General features: G+C 40.1%; 3 protein-coding genes across 4 annotated transcripts; 1 reads left to right on the top strand and 2 right to left on the bottom strand.

Moving 5' to 3' along the window:
* Positions 1 to 675: 675 nt before the first annotated feature.
* Positions 676 to 9634, bottom strand: LOC118429852 (5'-3' exonuclease PLD3-like). The gene is made up of 9 exons (XM_035840479.1): positions 9572 to 9634; positions 8595 to 8857; positions 7945 to 8125; positions 6044 to 6301; positions 5258 to 5458; positions 4351 to 4493; positions 3055 to 3226; positions 1625 to 1727; positions 676 to 890 (listed from the first exon to the last, which is right to left on the bottom strand). Exons 1-9 carry the CDS (start codon positions 9623 to 9625, stop codon positions 712 to 714), a joined length of 1554 nt encoding a protein of 517 aa, XP_035696372.1. The 5' UTR covers positions 9626 to 9634; the 3' UTR covers positions 676 to 711.
* Positions 9635 to 12034: 2400 nt separating this feature from the next.
* LOC118425399 (DNA-directed RNA polymerase II subunit RPB7) lies at positions 12035 to 16454 on the top strand. The gene is made up of 8 exons (XM_035834211.1): positions 12035 to 12179; positions 12885 to 12994; positions 13703 to 13862; positions 14529 to 14579; positions 14929 to 14994; positions 15391 to 15462; positions 15732 to 15765; positions 16190 to 16454. The coding sequence occupies exons 1-8, from the start codon at positions 12168 to 12170 to the stop codon at positions 16201 to 16203; spliced, it is 519 nt and encodes a 172-aa protein (XP_035690104.1). The 5' UTR covers positions 12035 to 12167; the 3' UTR covers positions 16204 to 16454.
* A 96-nt stretch (positions 16455 to 16550) lies between these two features.
* LOC118425383 lies at positions 16551 to 20567 on the bottom strand. 2 transcript variants are annotated; one of them, XM_035834194.1, is made up of 3 exons: positions 20065 to 20567; positions 18139 to 19217; positions 16551 to 17628 (listed from the first exon to the last, which is right to left on the bottom strand). In XM_035834194.1, exons 2-3 carry the CDS (start codon positions 19169 to 19171, stop codon positions 17225 to 17227), a joined length of 1437 nt encoding a protein of 478 aa, XP_035690087.1. In that variant the 5' UTR covers positions 19172 to 19217; positions 20065 to 20567; the 3' UTR covers positions 16551 to 17224. The 2 variants fall into 2 exon arrangements, with proteins under 2 accessions (XP_035690087.1, XP_035690094.1); XM_035834201.1 differs by having other exon boundaries at positions 20208 to 20567.
* Between the last annotated feature and the right edge of the window lie 304 nt (positions 20568 to 20871).

Genomic DNA, 20871 nt, shown 5'->3' with positions numbered 1-20871 from the left:
AAGAGGCATTCAATTAACTAAGCTATAGCTAGTGGTGATGTTTTTGTTTAGCCTGTAGCTAGTGGTACAATAACTGTAACAGTCTTTACTATCAAAAGTGATCAAAAAGGCTCAAGTAATACAGCTATGAAGGCCAGACATCCAGGTAATAAGATACGCCAAACAGCTGCAGCTACTCGATGTGATTTTGGAAATGGTCAGAAGTTTTAGACAGCATTGGATCGTTTGTCAGTGTCACCATCTTCCTGATTTAAAACCATTATCCAGTTACTTGTCATGAGTAACTGCTATTTGGCATAAGGCCACACCAAATTTTATTTGTTGCTTCTCGGATTCGCCTGTACATTGTTTTTCATTTTTAAAAAAAGAAGTCCTGTGAAAAAACAATATATTTTGCTCACAAACCTGTAAATATTGCAATTCAGAGCCACATACACATAATTCCAGTCTAAAAACAATGCCTTTTTATTTAGAACATTATCAACAAATTCATTGCATAAAACGTGCCATCAACTCCCCAGACTGTTGTTTCTTTGTGTTATTTAAGCCGTATATTTTCACCCCAGATCTTTTTTTAAAAAATCTTTAATTTTTATTTTTTTCCGACCAGTCCAATTTTTTTCTGAAAAATTCGAGAAGCCAGAAATAAATTTGGTTTGGCCAAAATAAATAGAAGATGGCCCAAATAAGCAGTACAAGTCATGCTTTCCTTCATCTCTGCTGGGAGTAGTCATACAGGGTGTGTGCGTATGGGGAGTCCCAGTCTCTCTCGAACACCGCTCTCAGCTGTTCTTGTACGTTACTCTTTCCAAACTGACCAGACGTCTGGTTGATGACCAGTCCCACACCGCCGGTGTTGATGAAGTAATCCGCTGACCAGTTGGACGTGCCTGGTAAACAAAGAACCAGTTCAGATATGACCAGAAAACGAAGATCTCACACCTTTTGCTGGATCTCCAGTTAGTCAGTGTAACACAAACTCCGCTGTCCAGGGCTGTAACTCAGGCCCCTCAAGGGGCTGGCAGTGTTGGGTGGGCCAGACAGAAGCGTGATTAAAGCAGGCTATGGTTTAGTCATTGTTGTGAACTTCTCGCTAATTCTGTCCAATGCCTTTTCCTGCCTAATGTTATACTATGCCACTCTCGACCAAGGACAAGAAAATTTCCATTCCACCAATGTCCAGTTGCACCATGACTGTGGACACATAGTACCAAAACAAACAAACACACAGCCGACAACAATACCCCATATATCACTGAAAACTACCATGTGACTTATACAAAATATGTAGATGCATTGTACTAATACACATGTGAAATTTCAGAATCTTTGGAAAACTGTATTTCCAGGTGTTTATTGTTTATTGTTTATTGTTAAAATGACACCCATTAGTGAATACACTTGTGCATCCACTACTCTTCCTGGGGTCATACATTAAAACATATACATTACATTGGTACACATACACATAACATTACATAGTATATACATATTTACATCAATTTCAATGTTTCCAAATTCAGTAATTCGCTAACACACCAGTTTCGTAAACATGCGGAACGCCCATGCAGGCCTTTAAAGCATGACGTATATTAAGAACAAAGTCTCTTGCCAAATGTCTCACCTATGTATGCTACTTGGTCGGTCACCATGTACTTGTTGTGGTTGACCCTAGTGAAGGGGAACTGCTGTTCAACACCTGGATAGTCGGGAACCTCGAAAAGTTTCTGCAACACAGAAGATAAATAGCGATTATAGAAAGAATTGCTAAACTTTCCTTGCAACACTAAAATAACATAGGGACTTTTTGGTCTATCTCCGTCGACCTTGTTTACAGAATGACCCTTTCTATCTCCAGCAGTGACGTCAGGAAGACACCACTTTTGCAGGAGGGGGGCAGTTATATCAGAAAGTCTATGTCGCCCCCTGTCTCTGTGAGACTTTCTGTGAGACACTCCTGCAAAAGTGATATCTTCCTGACGTCACTGCTGGAGATAGAAAGGGTCATTCTGTGAACAAGGTCGACAGAGATTGACCAAAAATTTAGGGGTAAGTCCCTATGTTATTTTAGTGTTGGAAGGAAAGTTTAGCAATTCTTTCTATAATGTATTCTACCAACACAGATAAACTTTCATGCTAACATAAATAGCGATATTGAATAAAACAATGTGGTCTATGGAAGATGTACTGAAATCATTAATTACAGTCAAAACTATATCAGATGTGCAAAGGTTAGGTATGTCAGTGTGATATAACCAGCTGCTGTCGGGCCACGTGCCTGCGAAGCTCGTGTGTTACACTGAGTAGTTATACTGGCTACATCGATACAGATGCAAAATATTTTCTTTTGAGACCAATAAAAGGCACACAAGAATGTGCAACATTTCTTCTTTTCGGAGCAATTTTGTAACTTGCGGTAGGCAACTCACAAATTTGAGACATTAGGACCTAACCTGCCTTTACATGATCTGTCCGTAGTGCTGAAATGTCAACATGTCCAGACTACATATCCACGTATTTAGGCCAATACATATGCAATGCTCTACAAAAGAGAGAATGTATTGTACAATAGCAGACCTAATCGTCTAAGTTGTATGTTGCACTATGTCAATTCGCCATTTATATTCACACCCCTGTAATTTAAGCATTTATAATAATATGTAGTGTCATTGTATAAGTTGATCTATTAGTATTAATGTTGCCTTACATTGTACCATGTACAAATGTGGTGCAATAAAGTTCATTCATTCAACTATCACACATTCAGACCAAAAGTGTGAGTTGGAAACTATCCTTGGTGATAAAATCTCACCTATCACTGGTTCAGGCCCAAGGAGACAAAGCCAATTGGCAACAATTTTAGTTTTTTTCAGCAGTTTTACAAACTGATGCAAAGGACATTAAACAAAAACACACCAAACAGATTTCTCTGTTACAGTAGCAAAATAGACATGGTCCAATGTTTTGAGTACCGCCCATTCACAAGTTTTCACAGATGATTAAGACCTATCCCTACTATCTACCACACCCTTAGTAAGTGGGACTGGTACTTACCACAGACACGTTTATATGGAGGTACCTCCCGGTGAAGTTTAAGTCCTGGAGCGACCACAGGTAGCGGTAGCTCTCCGGACTGGTGTGGTTCCATTTGGACGCCATCAGACGAACCTCCACGCCACGGTCAAACGCCGCTCTCCTCAGCTCATCGTCAATAACAGGCCAGTAGCTGCGAAAAGAGATAAACATTTCCTGACTAGAGAAAAGACTCATATCTCACATTGATTAAAAATAAAACTGTAGACATCTTGGTAAGCATTTTAAGAGACATCAACCTAGTAATGATAGGTAATTGAGTGAACAAGGTATCTAAGGGTAACTGTAAGTGTGTTCAACATCTCAATACATGTAATCTTCATTTCGCACAAAAACACTGTAAAAAGAACACGTTGAAAACACAAGAACAAGATGAGGGTTTAGAAAAAACACCTTGGTTGGCCCCTTTAGGCCACAGCAAGTAAATTCTATGGATGGCATCCTCTGCAGACTGCAAAAATAATGCGATAGGGCGAAAAAAAAACAAGATGGGTGAAAAAAAACAAGATGGCTACATTTTCAAAATTAGGCACCATAAAGTTGTGTTAAATGTTGTAACAAGAATTAAAGGGACAAAACATGGTATCAGAGCCAACAAGGCATTCATTCATGTATTCAAGACATGACTGGTGTGGTAAAAGTGACACTAGTGTGGTAGACTGGCATCACCAACAAAGTTGGTAACCACACTCATGGCTTCCATATTGGTGTCACTTTTACAACTATCCAATAAGTTTCATTTCTACAACTACAGCCCTGGGTACCTCGCAAGTACAGTAGGCAAGTACAATACAACATATTGGCTCATTTTGGTACTTAATCGTCATGTTGACCATCTCCACAGAAGAAACAAAATTCTTGTTTTGTTTTCTGGAATCAGGCGAAAATTAATGCGCGCGCTGATGTCATCCATAAAATTTACATGCTGTGGCCTTAATCAGATAAACAGGAATTTGCAGGGCGCATGGTGAAAAAAATTGCAGTTTCTCAGTCATCAACATATGTGCATGTCTACTTATCTATTGCAAAGATGTCATCATGCATAGTCTATTGCAGTTGCTCCTAAACTTCACTTGAAAAAGACAACGGTCTAACACAGAAATTAAAGTACCGGAGCCTGAAGTCTGTAACCCTACCCAAATGACAAGGGGCCAGTTGAAATGTTTAAGGATGACTTCACATATTGGCAGGGTAGCGACCATTGGAAGCTAAAAAGTATGGATTCCAGACATAAGAATGAGGATAAGACTAACTCACATGTTGTGGTCCCTACGGTACAGAGTGGTTGGAGCGTAGTCCATCACTGCTACGTACACAAACTTCTGCGCTGAACGGATCACGCTGACGATAGCATCGATGTCTGACGTCCTCCCCTTGGGACAAAACTCTGGGGGAGAACTCTGTTGGGTGGAACATAGTTTGGTTGGTAAGTTAGTGGAGAACAAAGAGAGGACAAATGATGCCCTCCTTGGATTAAGAAGGCTGTATGGGTCAGGAAATCTGCTCCAGTCATGAACTGTGATGAGGGAGGATACACACCCAGTCAGTCAAATTTGGGACTGCATTCTTCACAGTGCAGCAGTGATACATTGTTACTGCAGTGCATATACTATACATAGTACCAGTCAGTATAGATATGATAATGCCCTGCAGAAGGTGACAGATGATCACCAACTTGTCAGTTTAGGTAAAAAATACGGTTGTGCATAGAAAACTGTTACCGGTAGCTTTGAAACATAAGGCTTTAGTTTGGATATCACACTAAGAGAAGGGGTCTAAGCTCATAATACATGTTGCTCTGAGTACAGAGCTAGTAAGAGCGTTTGTAGTCTATGACCTCCTTCCACTAGATGGTGATTTCTACCTAGTGGTTATGGGATCATAATGGATAAATTTGTGTGTCCTATTTTATAATATTGGAATAAGATGCATAATAGACAACAAAAATACAAGTTGTAAAAAGACCCATTCTTCATCCATGAAATTTGTAGAGCGACCTGTTAACGCTTTAGTCAATCAGCTGTCGCAGCCTCCAATACAAAGGGGATGTTAGCTTGTACTAGTTGTGGTTGTACTTTAGCCCTAAGTACATTTTGTACAGGTGAACTGAGGAACAGAACACAGAAGCAGACTAGTGGTTGAATGTTTGTAAACTTGAACCTACAGATAAGAATGTGTTGGTGCCCGTCCCGTTGAAGGCCACCTGCACGGGTGTCTGCAGGTTGTAGTAAGTCTGGTACGCAGGCGGCCAGGCGGGCGGCAGGTCGGCGCCGGGCTCGCCCAGGTCCCAGTACACGGAGAACAGCTTCCCCACGTCCTGCGCCAGACAGGGGCAGTCTTCAACTACTGCTCCTAACTCTTTAACCTAGTGAAACAAACAAACAAACAAACAAACAGATTCATAAACAAACACAGACAGGGACAGTCCTCAACTACTGCTCCCAACTCCTTCACCTAGTAAAGCAAACAAACAAACAGATATTTAAAGTACAAACGAATCCAGCAAGACAAACAAATAAAGGCATAAAACAAGCAAGACATAGACAGGTAAGAATATGAATAAATCAAATCTTTGTCATTATGCTAAAAATTGCCTTTGAGCATGTATTAGAATGTCCAGCCCTTATACTAGGTTTACAATATAACACAGCTAACAAATAAGTATTTAGGTCAAAGGGTTACAGGACTGTCGATCTACATGTACATGTAAGCTACATACATGTACACTACAAAGTGGTTGCATGAAAAATGTGGGACCATAATATTATCATGATTATGAATACGTAAGTTTACCAGGACTACTTAGAATTAGATGTGTTCTTATTGTACTAATTCAAATCTTAACTAGCTAAGACCTCTTAACAAACACACAGTCACACAAAACCTGGAAACGGACAATACAGACGTTAAGTCAACAGGTTTAACTTTGCACACCTTCCCAGCTCCTTACCTGAGTTAAGGACCTCCAGTCCAAGTTTGCGCTCCCCACGTAGAAGTGCCTCCCGTCCACAGCGATCATCTTGGTGTGCAGCACCCCACCCCAGGGGTAGAACCTGCTGAAGTTCAGTGACCTGACCTCCGCTGCCCCCACCCTAGCGAGGAAGGCCGTGTCGTTCTGAACCTTTCCTTCCTGGATGTCCTGGGCGATCCTGATCTTCACTTTCCCACCTTTACCTACTCGCAGGAGCTCGTTGTAAAATTCCTGGCCCTGAGTATTAAAAAGGGAGAAGATTTAGCACAATTTACAGTAGAAATTGGAACTAATGTTTGGGGCTTTCTCACACTTGACTTAACGAAGTTAGTGTAATATGACTTAGATTGTTGTAAAAATCCTGCTCTTATAGCAAACTATCAGTGCTGAGATGAGACTGTCAGTAACTGTTAAGGTACTGGCAGTCTGATTTCAGGAACATTTCTCAATCAGTATTATCAGCTTGGCCAAACTTATCATATACTTACATTTTAGAAAAATGTAAAAATGAAATTTATTAGCCACTGATTCTCTTTAACATGATGATATTCATCATATAGACGGAGGTACATACATGTAGGACAAGGACAAGTAAATTAACTGATGATCAAAGAAGAACAATGTTTACTTACACATTCTTACATTACCAAGTCCTGTTTAAAGTTTAACTCTGTTAACAGGCTCAGGTCAGTGTTTTGAATTTCATCATTTAAAAATGTCAGATTGAAAATTTAATGTTCCTTACCAGCAGCACACTATAAATAAAAGTATAAAAGGCTAGGTTTTTTGTTAGGGTCGGTCGAGTAATAATTAAGGGTTAATGACTCGCCCCGAGGTGTATATGGTGTCATAACGCCTGGTCCTTTGCTATAACCACCGAATAAAACCACCGAGTGAGCGAAGCGAACGAGGTGGTTTTATGAGGTGGTTATAGCAAAGGACCAGGCGTTATGACACCATATATACCGAGGAACAGGCAGGTCATTAACGCTATTATCATATAGCCTACCCAAACTGACCCATTTAAGCGACAAATTCCTTTATAATACATACATCCTTTATTCAGTACATTCAATAAATACAGTTTGAAGGCTTTAAATAAAAAAAGTCGATTCATACAACAAAGTTGTCCCTACAAAGCTTCACTCCCCAAACTGTTGACCTTTCCGTGCACTTCTCAACCCTGCCGTGCTCGAGTTTGTCCAGCTCGTTACTGTCCAGCGCCGAAAACCTTTGCCGGCTTTCCTGAGGCTTGTACTTATTCCCCTATCTTGGTAGATGGACGATTCCTGGATATCTCATTCTGATTGGCCAGCGTCATGTTTGTCTGTCCTCCTGATTGGTTTAAACTTTCAAAAGTTTTATCACATATGTGATAATCAAAAATTTAATGCATGGCTGTTACGGCGTCATAACCAGCATGAAATGGGGCCTTCTGATTGGCCCACGTCCCCTGGCTATATGATAATTATTACTAGTAACCAGGAATGACATCCTTTATCTCAGGACCAGGGCTCTAGCCAGCTCGAAATTTTTTTCCGTCAACCAATTCCCATTGTCGCGAAAACACTATTACAGGAGTTAGGGAGACTGAACTGAGACCTTGAAAAACGGGTTTTAATGAGATTATCGTATGCAAAAGGCCACCGACACACATTGTCAACAATCATAACAATAGCAAAACAAACAGTGTGTGGCTTTTACGGCCGTGGACGGCATCCCCAAGCCGCCTGTAGCTTCCACCAAGGAGCTTTTATCAGATTTTTGTCCGTCAAGGTTTACGGATTGGTTTGAAAATTTTTCCGTCACACGCAGCAGATTTCCGTCAATTGAACGAACCCTGGCTATAGAGCCCTGCTCAGGACTAACATGATACCCACCTCACTTGCTGACTCATCATGAGGCAGATCGTTCTCCTGCAGGGTCCAGTAAAAGGAGGCGATGTCTATGGAATGTTGTGCCTTCTGTACGAGCTGCATCCAGGCACCGAAGATGGACGGGTGGGCGGGCGAGCCTTCCGCGTATGTCAGGTTCAGAGGGATGCTTTCTACGAGGGTAAGTCTGGAGAAAAGGAATTTTTCAATACCTCTGAATCAAAATAGTTTACAGTACACATACAAGTAGCCCTAACTTGTATCACATAAAACTAAATGTTCTACAGGTTATACTTGACTGAATGGTACAAAACTTTCTAATGTTTAACTATGATGATTCCTACATACAACTTTCAACATCAAACATACACAGTGTATGTCATACTGCATTGTACATTGTAGCAATTAAGAAATTGACAGTCGTAATACGGTATATTAATATGATGCTGGATACAACAAAAATATTTGCAGGATAATTCGGCTGATTTTTTTAAAAATATTGAGGATTTTTTTTCTCTTTTCTTCTTCTGACAACTCCACAACACGCCAGTATCCCCACTATTCTTGTTATGCAGTAAATTTTGCTTCTTTTCACTATATGTAATTCTGTGAAATGCAATTAAAACACCTTGAAATTCATTGTATCAGTGACATACTTGCAGGGGTCATGGCAGATAGGCTGGTCTGGTGCGGTGTTGCGTCTCCAAAACAAGGCCACCGCGGACACAAACATAACCGCCCCTGCGAGAAGGCCTAGCGTGACCAGGCATGTAGCAGGGTTCCTGTAGAAGGGGACCGTCTTGGTCCTCGTACCAATGTGGTAGTCATCGCTGTTGTTGAGAGGTGTGGTCTCCGTAACTCTCTTGTCTTCCTCCATAACTACAGGTTTCTTTGTGCTGTTCCTTCCTCGATGAAGGGGCTGTAAAGATCAGAAAAATCATCTCAGTACAGTCAAGTAAGACAGGGAAATAGAACTTACATTGTATACTTAGTAACCTTATGAGTTTGCAATTTGAATCTGTTGACGTGCCACCGATACCGACCTTGTGCCCTTGGGAGAGGCACTTTACACGACTTTCTTCACTTCACTACTAAGGTGAAACCTGCTTTAGGTTAGGCCGTTAGGGCCATCCCTCGGATAGGACATTAAATGGAGGTACTACACATGTAGTACCGTGTTTGAGGAGAGCCACAACTCAAGCAATTGCTGTCATGTCGGGGCAATTGCTGTCATGTTGAGGTCACCTGAGTTAGTGTCCATTGGCAGCTGCTCCAAAACCCTTGCAATTTACAATGTAGCCCCACCTATTGTAAGCTCCTCACAATTCAGCCCCTGGCTGCAAAGTGAGAGTAGTTGGCCCATCCAATAACAATAACAAAATTTTACAAGAAACATAATGAATTCTATCAATAAGCTAACATTGCATGGTTTCTGAAAGCAACTTATAAGTTGTCATTTTCTTTAGTAGAATTTGTATAAATTTGTGCAATAACATAGACCTAGATAATAACTGTATAGATACACAATAAGTCCCCCTGGTACAGTGCTTTGTAAACTACAGTACTAATATACCATAGATCTGTTGGAGTTGTTTAACACCAACAGTAACACCACCAGTCTATCCATATATACCTGCTGAGTATTCTGGTGGTGTCTGTGCCTGGCCATGGTTCTCACTAACCTCATGTCCCACCCACAATGGAATGAGACACAACAATTTCACTACCCTTGGGACATGAATAAATCATGTGACAATACATGCCATGTCATACCATAAAACCCATAATTATTGTATGATAATAAGGATCAGTACTAGCTATTAGTATGATTAAAATACAACTTGTATGTTACTTTTATTAAATTAGTCGATACATACAGTATAGGTAAAAAGGGTACAGATAAAGGTACTGTAAATAAGTTCGTAGGATTTAATTTCGCGGTAGCGAGAAAAGGGACTTTTCGCGGTGGTTTTAATTTCGCGGTTACATAAGCACCATACAAGTATGCATGCCCTGTATATCTCTTACTGCCATGATGGAAAAATGTTCGCGGTGGTTTTAAGTTCGCGGTGAAGCGACCACCGCCAAAACCGAACATTAAACCATCGCAAAAGTTTCTGCATTTACAGTAGTCCCATAGCCGTAGGGGTGGTGGGTTAACATTGTTGTCCACATTGTCTAGGTATTGGAAGGCGGAGCCAAACCCACTATATCTGACCTTCAACCTACACAGCCATTTACCTCCCCAACCAAGTCAGGTGACCCATTTTTACACCTGGGTGAAGTAAGTCGTGTTAAGTGCTTTTCCCAAGGGCACAACATCAAGGAAGTATGTTAGGGGATTCAAACCCTGAACCTCTGGATTCTGTGAGTAACCATTGAGCAAACACAATACCACATGGTCATCTTTAAGCTAACAAAATGCATTAAAAATATTTACAATTTTTCAATGATTTAATATCAAGTGAAAAAAAAGAGTGTCATTGTAAGTAAATTTGTTATGTTTTTATTATTTTTACAACTGCCAACAATACAATTGCAATAGCCAGATGTACATGTAATTAAGTACACACATGTACTGTAAGTTGGAATGCAACTTCAAGCTATAAGGGAATATAAGGGGCCATTTGGCTTGCTGTGTTTTATTTTAAGAAATTTCAACGTTACGATTGCAGTATGATTACTTTGCAGCAACTGGTCACCGCGAAAAAACTACATGAATATGAAACCATCGTGAATATTTCAAAATTTACAGTATTGTGCCTGAGGGCCTTCAGCTAGCGTGACTAACTCACATTGTCAGCTTTCACTTCTGCCAACCGACGATTAGTATTACATGTACATGGTGGCATATCTAAGTTCTATAGGTGTTCTCTCTGAGTCAACAATGCCTTATTACTGATTAACAATGTATTCACAAGGAGCTTTTACCAGCTACTAACATAGAAAACCCTACTAACTTAGTATGGGTGAGTAGCGGTATATTGCACAGGTACAAAACCGTCTTCTTTTTTTTCTTTTTCATCGAAAGCAAGCTGCCACCCAAACATCAAGACCATATCATGTTTGGGAGAAGAGATTTAAAAAAACAGTAGAATGATAGAATATCGGCTGCAGTACCAAGGGAAGCCGCTAGAGGGGGCCCCAAATCTAATCATTTCCAACTTGTTCGTCACCAAGTACGAAAACAATCCATCCAGCCATTCTTGAGTTATCATCTTGTTGACAGATGGGCAAACACACATGCACAAACGCTAGTGAAAATATAACCTCCATTAATATTTCATAGGGGTAATGTTAAAGATTAACACCATGCTGCAGAGCAATTGAAACACTTCTTTCTTGCAGATTATGAAGCAATATTTGCATTAGATTTCTGGTGTTTCTTCATTGGAAATCAAGAGTATTCACAGAAGAGACAAAATTACTTTTACAAATTATGGTATATAATGGATAGCATGCCTGGAAATGTTGGTGACACCTACATTTAGTGATTTTTCCATCCAGGTTCTAACACTGACCAAATGTTCCTCATCAGATGGTCAAAGTCCATACTTGTGACATTATTATATGGTAAGGCAGAACATCAGAACATCTTGTCCATGTCTAGATCGCCTGTCAGTAGACATAGACAATCTGTCGTATCGTACATTACTACATACAACATACAAGAAGCTACGAGACCAGATTTCTGATACAGAAACTTTGTTTTTGTTTTGATCAAAAATAACAACACAGTGTCAGAAACCTGTCATCAAAACAACAACCTTGTTCTTCTAAAAAGCAACCTCTTTGAAACTCCGAAAATCTGTAAAATCAATGACATCCTGATTTTCACAATCTTTCCATATCTCTAAATATGAAGAAGTGAAATTATTGAAGCTGAGTTTCGAAATTCGCGGGAAAGAGGCACCAAAATTACAAAGTACAACTTCTTAAAATTATAATAATCCCGGCCTATAATAATTTGGCGCATGTCCTGTAAGTTACACTAAGTCTTGCTTCTTCTTAATCCAACCACGTTCCCAGAAGCTAAAGTTTAGGTTTACACGAGTAAAATGTGATAAATTTGTTGTAATTTGAAGAAGTTTACCTTCTCGAACTGATGAGTTGTCTCTTGCCGTTCACCCCTTTTCCAGTGTGGTTTGATCCGTTTTGCACATCCGGTTCCGGGTCAGGTCACATGTGGCTTGGCAGCAGGCAAACCAAGAAAGAAGAATTTGTACACAATGTTTTATCACGTAAGTGGTCTTAATTATCATCGTTTGGACAAGTTGTTTAGTTTCGTCAGATAGTTTTTGTGCCAAGGAAGGTACTGGTTGTGTTAGTTTTGGTCATAATATTTCAGTACAGTTTTTATCAGCTCGTTTGTCTGACGTGTGTGTGCCACACTGAGTCTTTTTGTGCCCCCCTCCCCAACTCTCTATCAGTCTATGGATGAGCAACGAGGTTTTATCTTGATAAAACCTCCTTGGGATGACCGTACCTGATATTATTGTCATAGATATTGATTTAGTTATTATTTTATTTGGGATGGGGGTGATCAATTATGTTCAGCTTTTCTGCGTTTCGATGAAACCAAATAGAATTTAGAAATCATTTTAGAGTTAATTATTTATTTGGCATCAATAAAAATAAATTTTTTGCATTTGGTCCCCTCTGGTACAAAAAAAAATAAAAAATATCCTGAACACTTGCTTTTCTCTATGTAACTTAATCCAGTATGTTTTAACCATTAAAAAATTAAATCAAACACTCACCACTGAAACCTCCTTGGCAATAATAGCAGATTTCCATACACAAGAGTAGAGAATTACTGTAATTGATATAAATTCCTACCTCATATTTGGTTCTAAAAAAATGTTTTATTTTCATGTTAGCCTTTTTGACTGTGGGAATCCCAAGTCAATACATCACCACAATGTTGATTCAACATCTACTTTCAGATCTCCTTGGAACATGAGATCCTGCTCCATCCCCGATATTTTGGTCCGAACCTCCTCAACACCGTCAAACAGAAGCTGTTCACAGAGGTGGAGGGAACCTGCACTGGAAAGTAAGTAAAACTGAATGACCCAGGCCCAGGGGCTTCTTTGAGTACATTAAGGTAGTTCAGTTACTGAACTAAAGCTTGAGAGCTAAATGGATTACTAAGTATATCTCAAGCAAATATTCAAATGCACAGGAAAAATGTATCTTTCGGAAAACCTATTACACTATCATAGTATGTATACGATTTCTGTTTTCCTTTCGCTTTCCCAAAGAGGTAATAGAATTATGAAAATCAAAAAAACAAAACGTCATTCTCCTTTGAATGCTGTATCTGGGGGTATACACTCAGATGCTCATAGAAACCTACTTGTAATTTGCCATGTTTCACTTTGAAGTTTCAGTTTTCTTGACAACTGTTGAACTTGAAACTTGACTTACATATACTGTTGAACAGTTCTCTCTGATACTAGTGATAGTGGCATGGAAGTGCCAAAACATGAGATTGAAAGGTCATTACGATTACTGGAGTTCCTTGCTAGACATTGTGTCCTTTGGGAAAGACACTTTTCATTTCCCAGTTGTGAAATGGTACATGTATCTGACTTAAGTTGGGGAGGTAAAAGAATCTGGAAGGAGAGGGATGGGAGGTGGATTCCTATACCATGCCTTAGATACAGTAGATAACAACCCACTACATACCCCTACGGCCTCACAAATGATAGGGTGCCCTTACCTTCTGTTCACCTTACCTTACTGTTTCCTTGAATTTCAGGTATGGCTTTGTCATAGCAGTGACGACGATTGATAACATAGGTGTGGGTGCCATCCAGCCAGGGCGTGGCTTTGTGCTGTACCCGGTCAAGTACAAGGCCATTGTCTTCAGACCGTTCAAGGGAGAAGTGGTGGATGCTGTAGTCACCCAAGTTAACAAGGTAACCTCACATTTCCTCTTTCCCTTTTGCTATGTACAATGTGCAATACTACAAACACTAGTCTGATGTTGCCCCAGGGTTAGTATTACTAACCAGACTAACTTAGTAATACTTGGTGCATAATGGTATGTACTTTTGTCTTTCCATAATTAGAGCTGTGCACCTAATTTTTGACTGTGGGTGCACTGTTGCACCTAGATATTTGTGTAGGTTTATGTAGCAAAGGTACCATCATAACATACACTAGTATACAACATCTTCTTGACATTTGAGTGTTAAAGAATAAAACACAGTCAACATAATCTCATAGGTGGAATATTAAAGTCTGAAATACAATTTTAGATTCAAGTCCTTAAGAGAGGAAGTAATGTGTGTACTGATTCGTTTCTGCTGACATTCTACTTTGTTTCATGTTGTGCACCCAGGATGTTTAGCCTGAGTACCATTCTCCGTAGTGACCGCTGGCTCAATACTTTCACTTGTTAAAAACGATTGAGCCAGCGGCCACTACGGAGGAAGGTACTCAGGCTACAAGATGCTACCTGTGCACCTAAATTTTTAGGTTAGGTTCACCAGTGCACCTATTCCCATTTCAAGGCCCTGTGTACAAATATTGTCAGTGCCTGCTTCTCATCATGATTTTGTTTTTCTCTTTGTTATGTGAAGGTGGGACTATTTACAGAAGTCGGGCCCATGTCGTGTTTTGTATCCAGGCATGTAAGTATTACTATTGATTTTCCTATGTTTTGTACTTTCTTGTTGAACACTTTATGCATGATAAAAAAATAAACTGTCAACTCAATGGCAAGCACACTTGTGCAACATCTTGGAGTTATTGTTTTATTGTTGTGATTTTAAGTGTTAAAAGCCTACTGTAAGGCTCTGCCTGTGTAATTCTGAAGCAAAATGACAGTGATTCAGTATTTGTTGTAGATCTTCTATCCCTTTGTTCTATGCTGTTCCTTTATCTGTTATGGGAGTTTAGACAGATGTTGTAATGTGCAAGCCTAATGCTATGATTATGAATATGATATACATTGTAATGATATGTTGTTGTCACTTCCAGTCCATCCCATCCGACATGGAGTTTGACCCCAACTCTAACCCACCCTGTTACAAGACTGCAGATGAGGTCAGTACCATTTATCCTGTCTTATTTATGTCATTCATAGAAAAAGAACAAACTATTTTGAATGACATATCATACAGCATAAGTCAAAAGCATAAATTACTTGCAAAGCAAGGCAGGTCACAAAGCTGAGATCTTCTTGGCATCCATTTACAAGGCAGTTAAAAAGTGACATAAGTTTTGTCGCAATCACTCATTCTGTAGCATGACCTTGCAGATGTGTGTGCTTCCATTATCTTACTTAGAGTCAGTTATTCTTCAATCTACCTATGGTTCAAGAGACCTAGCTTGTCATATATTGTTCTGAGCATATCTGACATTTATACGTATCATACATGTATTTCTTAATGTTTTCTGGATTGTTTTGAAGATTGATATTCAGTGTCTGTTTCTCCATAGGATGTTGTGATCCAACAAGACGATGAGATCAGAATCAAGATTGTCGGCACAAGAATTGATGCCAATGACATCGTAAGTGGCACCACACATGTATATGTATTCATTTTAGTGAAATAATTTTCAAAGTCAAACCCAAGACATCATTATCATCATACCTGTTTTTGTATTCTAAGATATGTCACGTTTTAGCTATATTCTTATGGCATCAAGTGTTTTGAAAGCTATAATATTAATAATTGTACTTATTTGTATTATAATAAACAAATAATTGGATATGATGATCTTTGTTACGTTTGACCTTAACATGAGTTTCTGATGATAAAGTATTTTCTGTCCCTCAGTTTGCCATAGGCTCCCTTATGGATGACTATCTTGGTGAGTATTTCTGTACTTGTATGGTGACATATACTATAAAAGGCAGATAGGTCTGATAAAACAACTTAACCTCAACAAGGTGTTTTTGAACTAGATGAAGTTGATGTCTTGCAATTCCATTTTGTTAATTGACAAAGTTGAGAAAAAAATAAGGCCTTTTTAAGCGCAGAAAATCTAATGCTAATGCTCGTTGTTGTCAGTCAAGGATTATCGTTACTGCCCGTTCTTTTATAGTACATTATCAGAATACAAAAATTGTCTTAAGTTTATGACTATAGGAGCAGGAAAACTTCCCGCATATGCGAATGAGTTTATAACACTTCTCATTACCAGTAGTGTTTGTACCATGTAGATGTTGTACTTCCATGCTCCCTTTTGTAGGTTTTACCCTCATGATAAAAATGTCTTTTTTCCCTTCTTATAGGACTTGTGAGCTAAGGCAGGAAAAATGTTCAAGAAGACACCATCTGGATTCATGAACTTGCCTTTCCGTATGACAAGCGAATACATGTGTAGTCAATTCCTCTTGACATTCTCGTTTTAATATTACTAACGTGAGGTTATTTGGAAAAGTTTTGTATAATATTTTATTCACATATATTTCAACTGTGTATGATACCCCACACTGTAGGTACCATTAGGATTAAGACTTAGCATTTGTACAGTTTAATAATAAAGGACCATTTAGTAGTCTTGTTTCTCATCGCTTCTTATTCAGACTTATCTATCCTTCTATAATGTGTGATTATGATAATAGAAAATGATGCAAACATTCAACAATGTACATCGGGACATTATATATATAGTTTTAATAGAAAGTAAAACTGCTAAACTACATTATGAGCCAGCAATTTATACACAGCCCGAACCCCTTGGTGTTTTCACGATTTAGGTTACAGCATATATTTTTCGCCAGTTACATTTTTACATCTATGTTACGTTACCATCATTCTCAGAAAAAGGCTAGAAGGTCGCCAAACACATGTCTAATGTACGTGTACATGTACATTAACTGTGTAGTATATTATCAAGCTAGACATGCACTGGGATCATAGCAAAAACAAATCTTTTAACACATGAGGTCAAATTTACAGGTTGGTTGTGTTTGAGGATAGCCACAGTTTTCAATATGAATACAGGTCCTTAATCAAAGCTTTAAGTTCCATCTTATGCAGCTTGTACTAATGTGTAAACTGGTGTGTCACACATTTATGCAAAGCAAACATTGTCATTGGGTGACACTTTAGCATCCAGCTTTGGACTCATTTCATATCCTATATCAAGCTGAATTTTCTCATCGTCCTTCGTTGGCCTGATTAACTCACGCACCCAGCGAAGAGGAGCGCAAGTTACAGCCCCCGACAATATTGTTTGCATTACACAGACTGAGGTTTACAGGCAATTCTTGTACTAGACATTTGTATGTGCCTGCTGTGAATATTTGATTGGGTTCATCAAATTACATGGTCCAATCAGGTGGTGTCATCCTACTTTTTGCACCAGCAGTCTTCTTGTCATCTTTTGCTAGTGGCGACACTTTAGCTTTGTTGTCATCGCTCATCCCTAGCCAGGACTTGATTCCCGACTTTCCCGTAGTAGACTCGATCCTGTCCACGACATTACTAGGCTTCATTTCGTCGCACGTGGACGGATGGATGAAGAAGCGCGCCCGTCCGCCCTCCGCTGGAACTCCCGGGGAGTACACGCCTTGAGGGTCGAAGTCTGTTTCCTCGCCCAACCACTCAGGGCCAGATTCGTCTTCCTTCGAAGCAGTGACGAGATTGTCGAAAGACGCTGACAGGACTTCAGGCTGAATGTGCTTGTGCTGTAGGCCAGCTCCTGCTGTCTTTGGAGGCTCCAGGTCTGAGACAGGAGATGAATAGGTTTATTTGATCACACAGTGTCACTTAAAAATGCAAAATTGTGCCCAAAAACTAAAAGTACCTCCTCCAATTCCCATGTTAGAATTGTAATAGGAAACAAAATAGCTCAGTGTTACAACTTAAAAACATTAATTTTACATTAATTTTTTCAGAATTTTGTGATTTTTCTGAAAGCTATTTAACCAAAGTCAAAAATCTGCTAAATACTTCCAAAAATAACTTCATCAGGTTGGGTGATGATCTATTAGGATATTTGAGAATTCATTTCACACCTACTCGGTTCTTACCTCAACTTCCCTTTCAATGCCTATCAGACATCTTAAGTTAGAGGCTCCGAGGAAAATGTCTGACAGGCATCGAAACATAAGCAGGTAAGAACCAACTGGTTGGGAAGATGAATATTTTCAAAAGACATTTACCCATAGGATTCATTGTTCACAATGCCTTCAAGAGCACTACAAAGGAGGGTCTGTGCATCTAGCTATCTTACTTTTCTCTGGAAAGCTCTTCTCCCCTGAAGCGATGTCTCCCAAGGATGCAGACTTGCTGGTGATGTTGACTTTGCTGAGCCACTCCTCCACCCGGGCGGCAGTGTCCTTCCTTCCATCAGTCGACGGAGGACGGGCCGCCTCCTGTTTTATGTCCGCTAACTCAATCTTCTCTTGACTCGACGTAAGACTTTTCTGCTGCACTGATTCGTGTGATGCTCTGATTGGTTGTGGTGTTGATTTCGGTTGTCTCGTTATGTCGGGGAGGCTTCCACCCAGCTCTGGGGAGGCTGGCACTGGCCGCTGTTGGACCTTCCTGGTTTCCGACCTATCCAGATTCTCGTTACTGGAGGAAGGGGATCCGGAATGTCGTACTGAAGATTTCTGTGCAACACGTTTGGACTTCTTTGTTTCGGATTTACCCGTTGACGTATTGGACTTTTCGGCTAAAGCCATCAATCGCCTACGTACAGCAGGGGGAGTGCTGATCAGATAGTGGTTTGAGGTGGCTATCTCCGCCCTGATGACATCGAGATTACGGTTTGTCGCCTGCTGACGACCCAGGATGGGAGACAACTGATGAGGGGGTGACGCCTTACTCCCTGTAATAGATCTTGGAGACATGCCGCGGCTGTCTTCACGTGTCGATTTCTTCCCTTTAAGGTCCTGCAAGGTGATTTTCAGTCTTGGCTTCTCCTTGACGGGGCGGGGGCTGAGGGTTTCTCTTCCCTTGGGGGTATCCTGGTCTCCCTTGCACTTTCGCACCACAAGAGGAGACCCTTCTTCTGAAGACTCGCTCTCAAGTTGAGCCAAGGAGCTAATCCTGGTGTTGAACTCAAGCAGCCTCTTCTGAAGCTGCTTTTCTTCCTTGGCATACCCCTTAAGTTTGATGTTGCGGGCCGTCTCGAACTGGTCTAACTCCTTCTTCTGCTTCCTCACTTCAAGGTCATTTCTCTCCTTGAGTTTGTAGACAGTTTCCTTGTCCTTCTCCATGATAGGATGGTGGCTGGGGTGCCTGTCCTTGTTTGAACTCATCTTTGTTTTTTGGTGTACGGTTGGTCAAGGCAATTGGCAGCTGTCACTGACAGTTCAAGAGAAAAAGAGGATGTTGTTAATGTTTGAGCACCAAGTATTCCAAGAAAGATGTGAATGTAACGCTAACAGTCATACTGGGAGCTTGCTTACACAATAAGGTGTTTATGAGAGGGGCAAACAGCTATACAGTAACTACTTGAGATAGTATAGTTTATTACATGATAAACTTATGTCTCAATATGTTTATCTGGGTAGCCCCTATAACAATAAAACGTTATGCCACACCTATATGTACAAATTCTCTACCTAATAACTGAGAAAAACACCAACCATCCATAGCCTGTGTCTACTTACCTTACACCTATACATGAATGTAGATCATCGATCAAACCTGTTATGTGACCCGCAGAGCTTTTACAGTGTTACCATACAACCCAGGCAAAACAAGATGTCACTCAAATCACAATCGCAGAACATGGTACTATCAAGGAGCTGTTGACAGAGCCTCTCTACCATGGAAACAATCAAAAGTTGTAGTAAAGATCAGTCTATTTTCCACATGGAAATCTACATAACTTGAGCTAAATGCAGCTTAACCCACAACCAGTACCTGTAGTTACTGTATTACAAACATGGTGTTAAATGCCCAGCTTAGTACATGTAGGATGAAGGTTAAAAATGTAGCTAGCAAGTCTGCCTTCTAGTACAGTTTTACCTCTGGAGTGCTAAGTACAGAAGAAAGTTCTCTCATGAGTTCTCTTACAGTCATTGAGTCAAGTAACTCTCACCTTTTTCACTACACTCTGTCAGTACAACAACAAAATGCTGTTATCAAGTATGCAAGGACATTAAATACATGTATAAGGATTACCTGAGCAACATTTACACAATACCTGAGTGTGCTATGATACCAGGTGTTGTGAAAAACCAGGTGTCTTCCAGAACACTCCTAAACCAGTGGACGATGTCAGCGAACAGAAGTTTCGTGGACTTTTCGATAGCAACCACAGTTTGCGCACTATAAACTTGGACTTACCTTGAAAAATGGCATTGATACGTTTCCTGTTTGTTTCCCTAGCGCAGCACAGGTATCACTTTCATCCCTTTCTTCAGACTCCCCTTCTGTATCTCTCCAGCCATGACGTAGGACGCTTGTGTTGGAGTTCGGGTTACGGAGAAGAAAGGATACGGAGTAGGGTACCAAAGGATCGGGTGAACCGCTTTGAAAGACGACGTCATGCTCAAGTTTCTACAAACACATTACTGTGCATGTGAGGGTGACTGTTTACAGCAATTAGGCACGTAGACTTCGAACCGTGTTGGTTTTGGTGTAAGATAACTTTGGTGTAACTTCCAAATGCCAGAAGAGTTAAATTTCTTCATTTTTCCACTAGGGCCTTATATTCTCTAACACTTACATAAATTGCAAACTAGGTCTTAATTTGCATCAACTGTTCCTATCTTCCGTACATACATGTATCAACCCTTCTACATTTGTATGACCCTGTACTGGTAATTTGTGGCACCTATAGCTAGGACTTTGCAAAGGGGGGATGACTTTGCAAAATAAGGGGTGAAATGAAAACTGTAACTTTACCTAATGTATGTCCTCAATCATAAACAAAGCACAGCATTTGCCTTCTCCCAAAACAGTCCCCGCTAAAAAAACTACCCCTCAAGCCTACATGTACTTAGTCTAC

This window comes from Branchiostoma floridae, chromosome 1 (genome assembly GCF_000003815.2).
Source record: "Branchiostoma floridae strain S238N-H82 chromosome 1, Bfl_VNyyK, whole genome shotgun sequence".
Taxonomy (NCBI): Eukaryota; Metazoa; Chordata; class Leptocardii; order Amphioxiformes; family Branchiostomatidae; genus Branchiostoma; species Branchiostoma floridae.
This window is presented reverse-complemented; position numbering and strand designations above follow the sequence as displayed.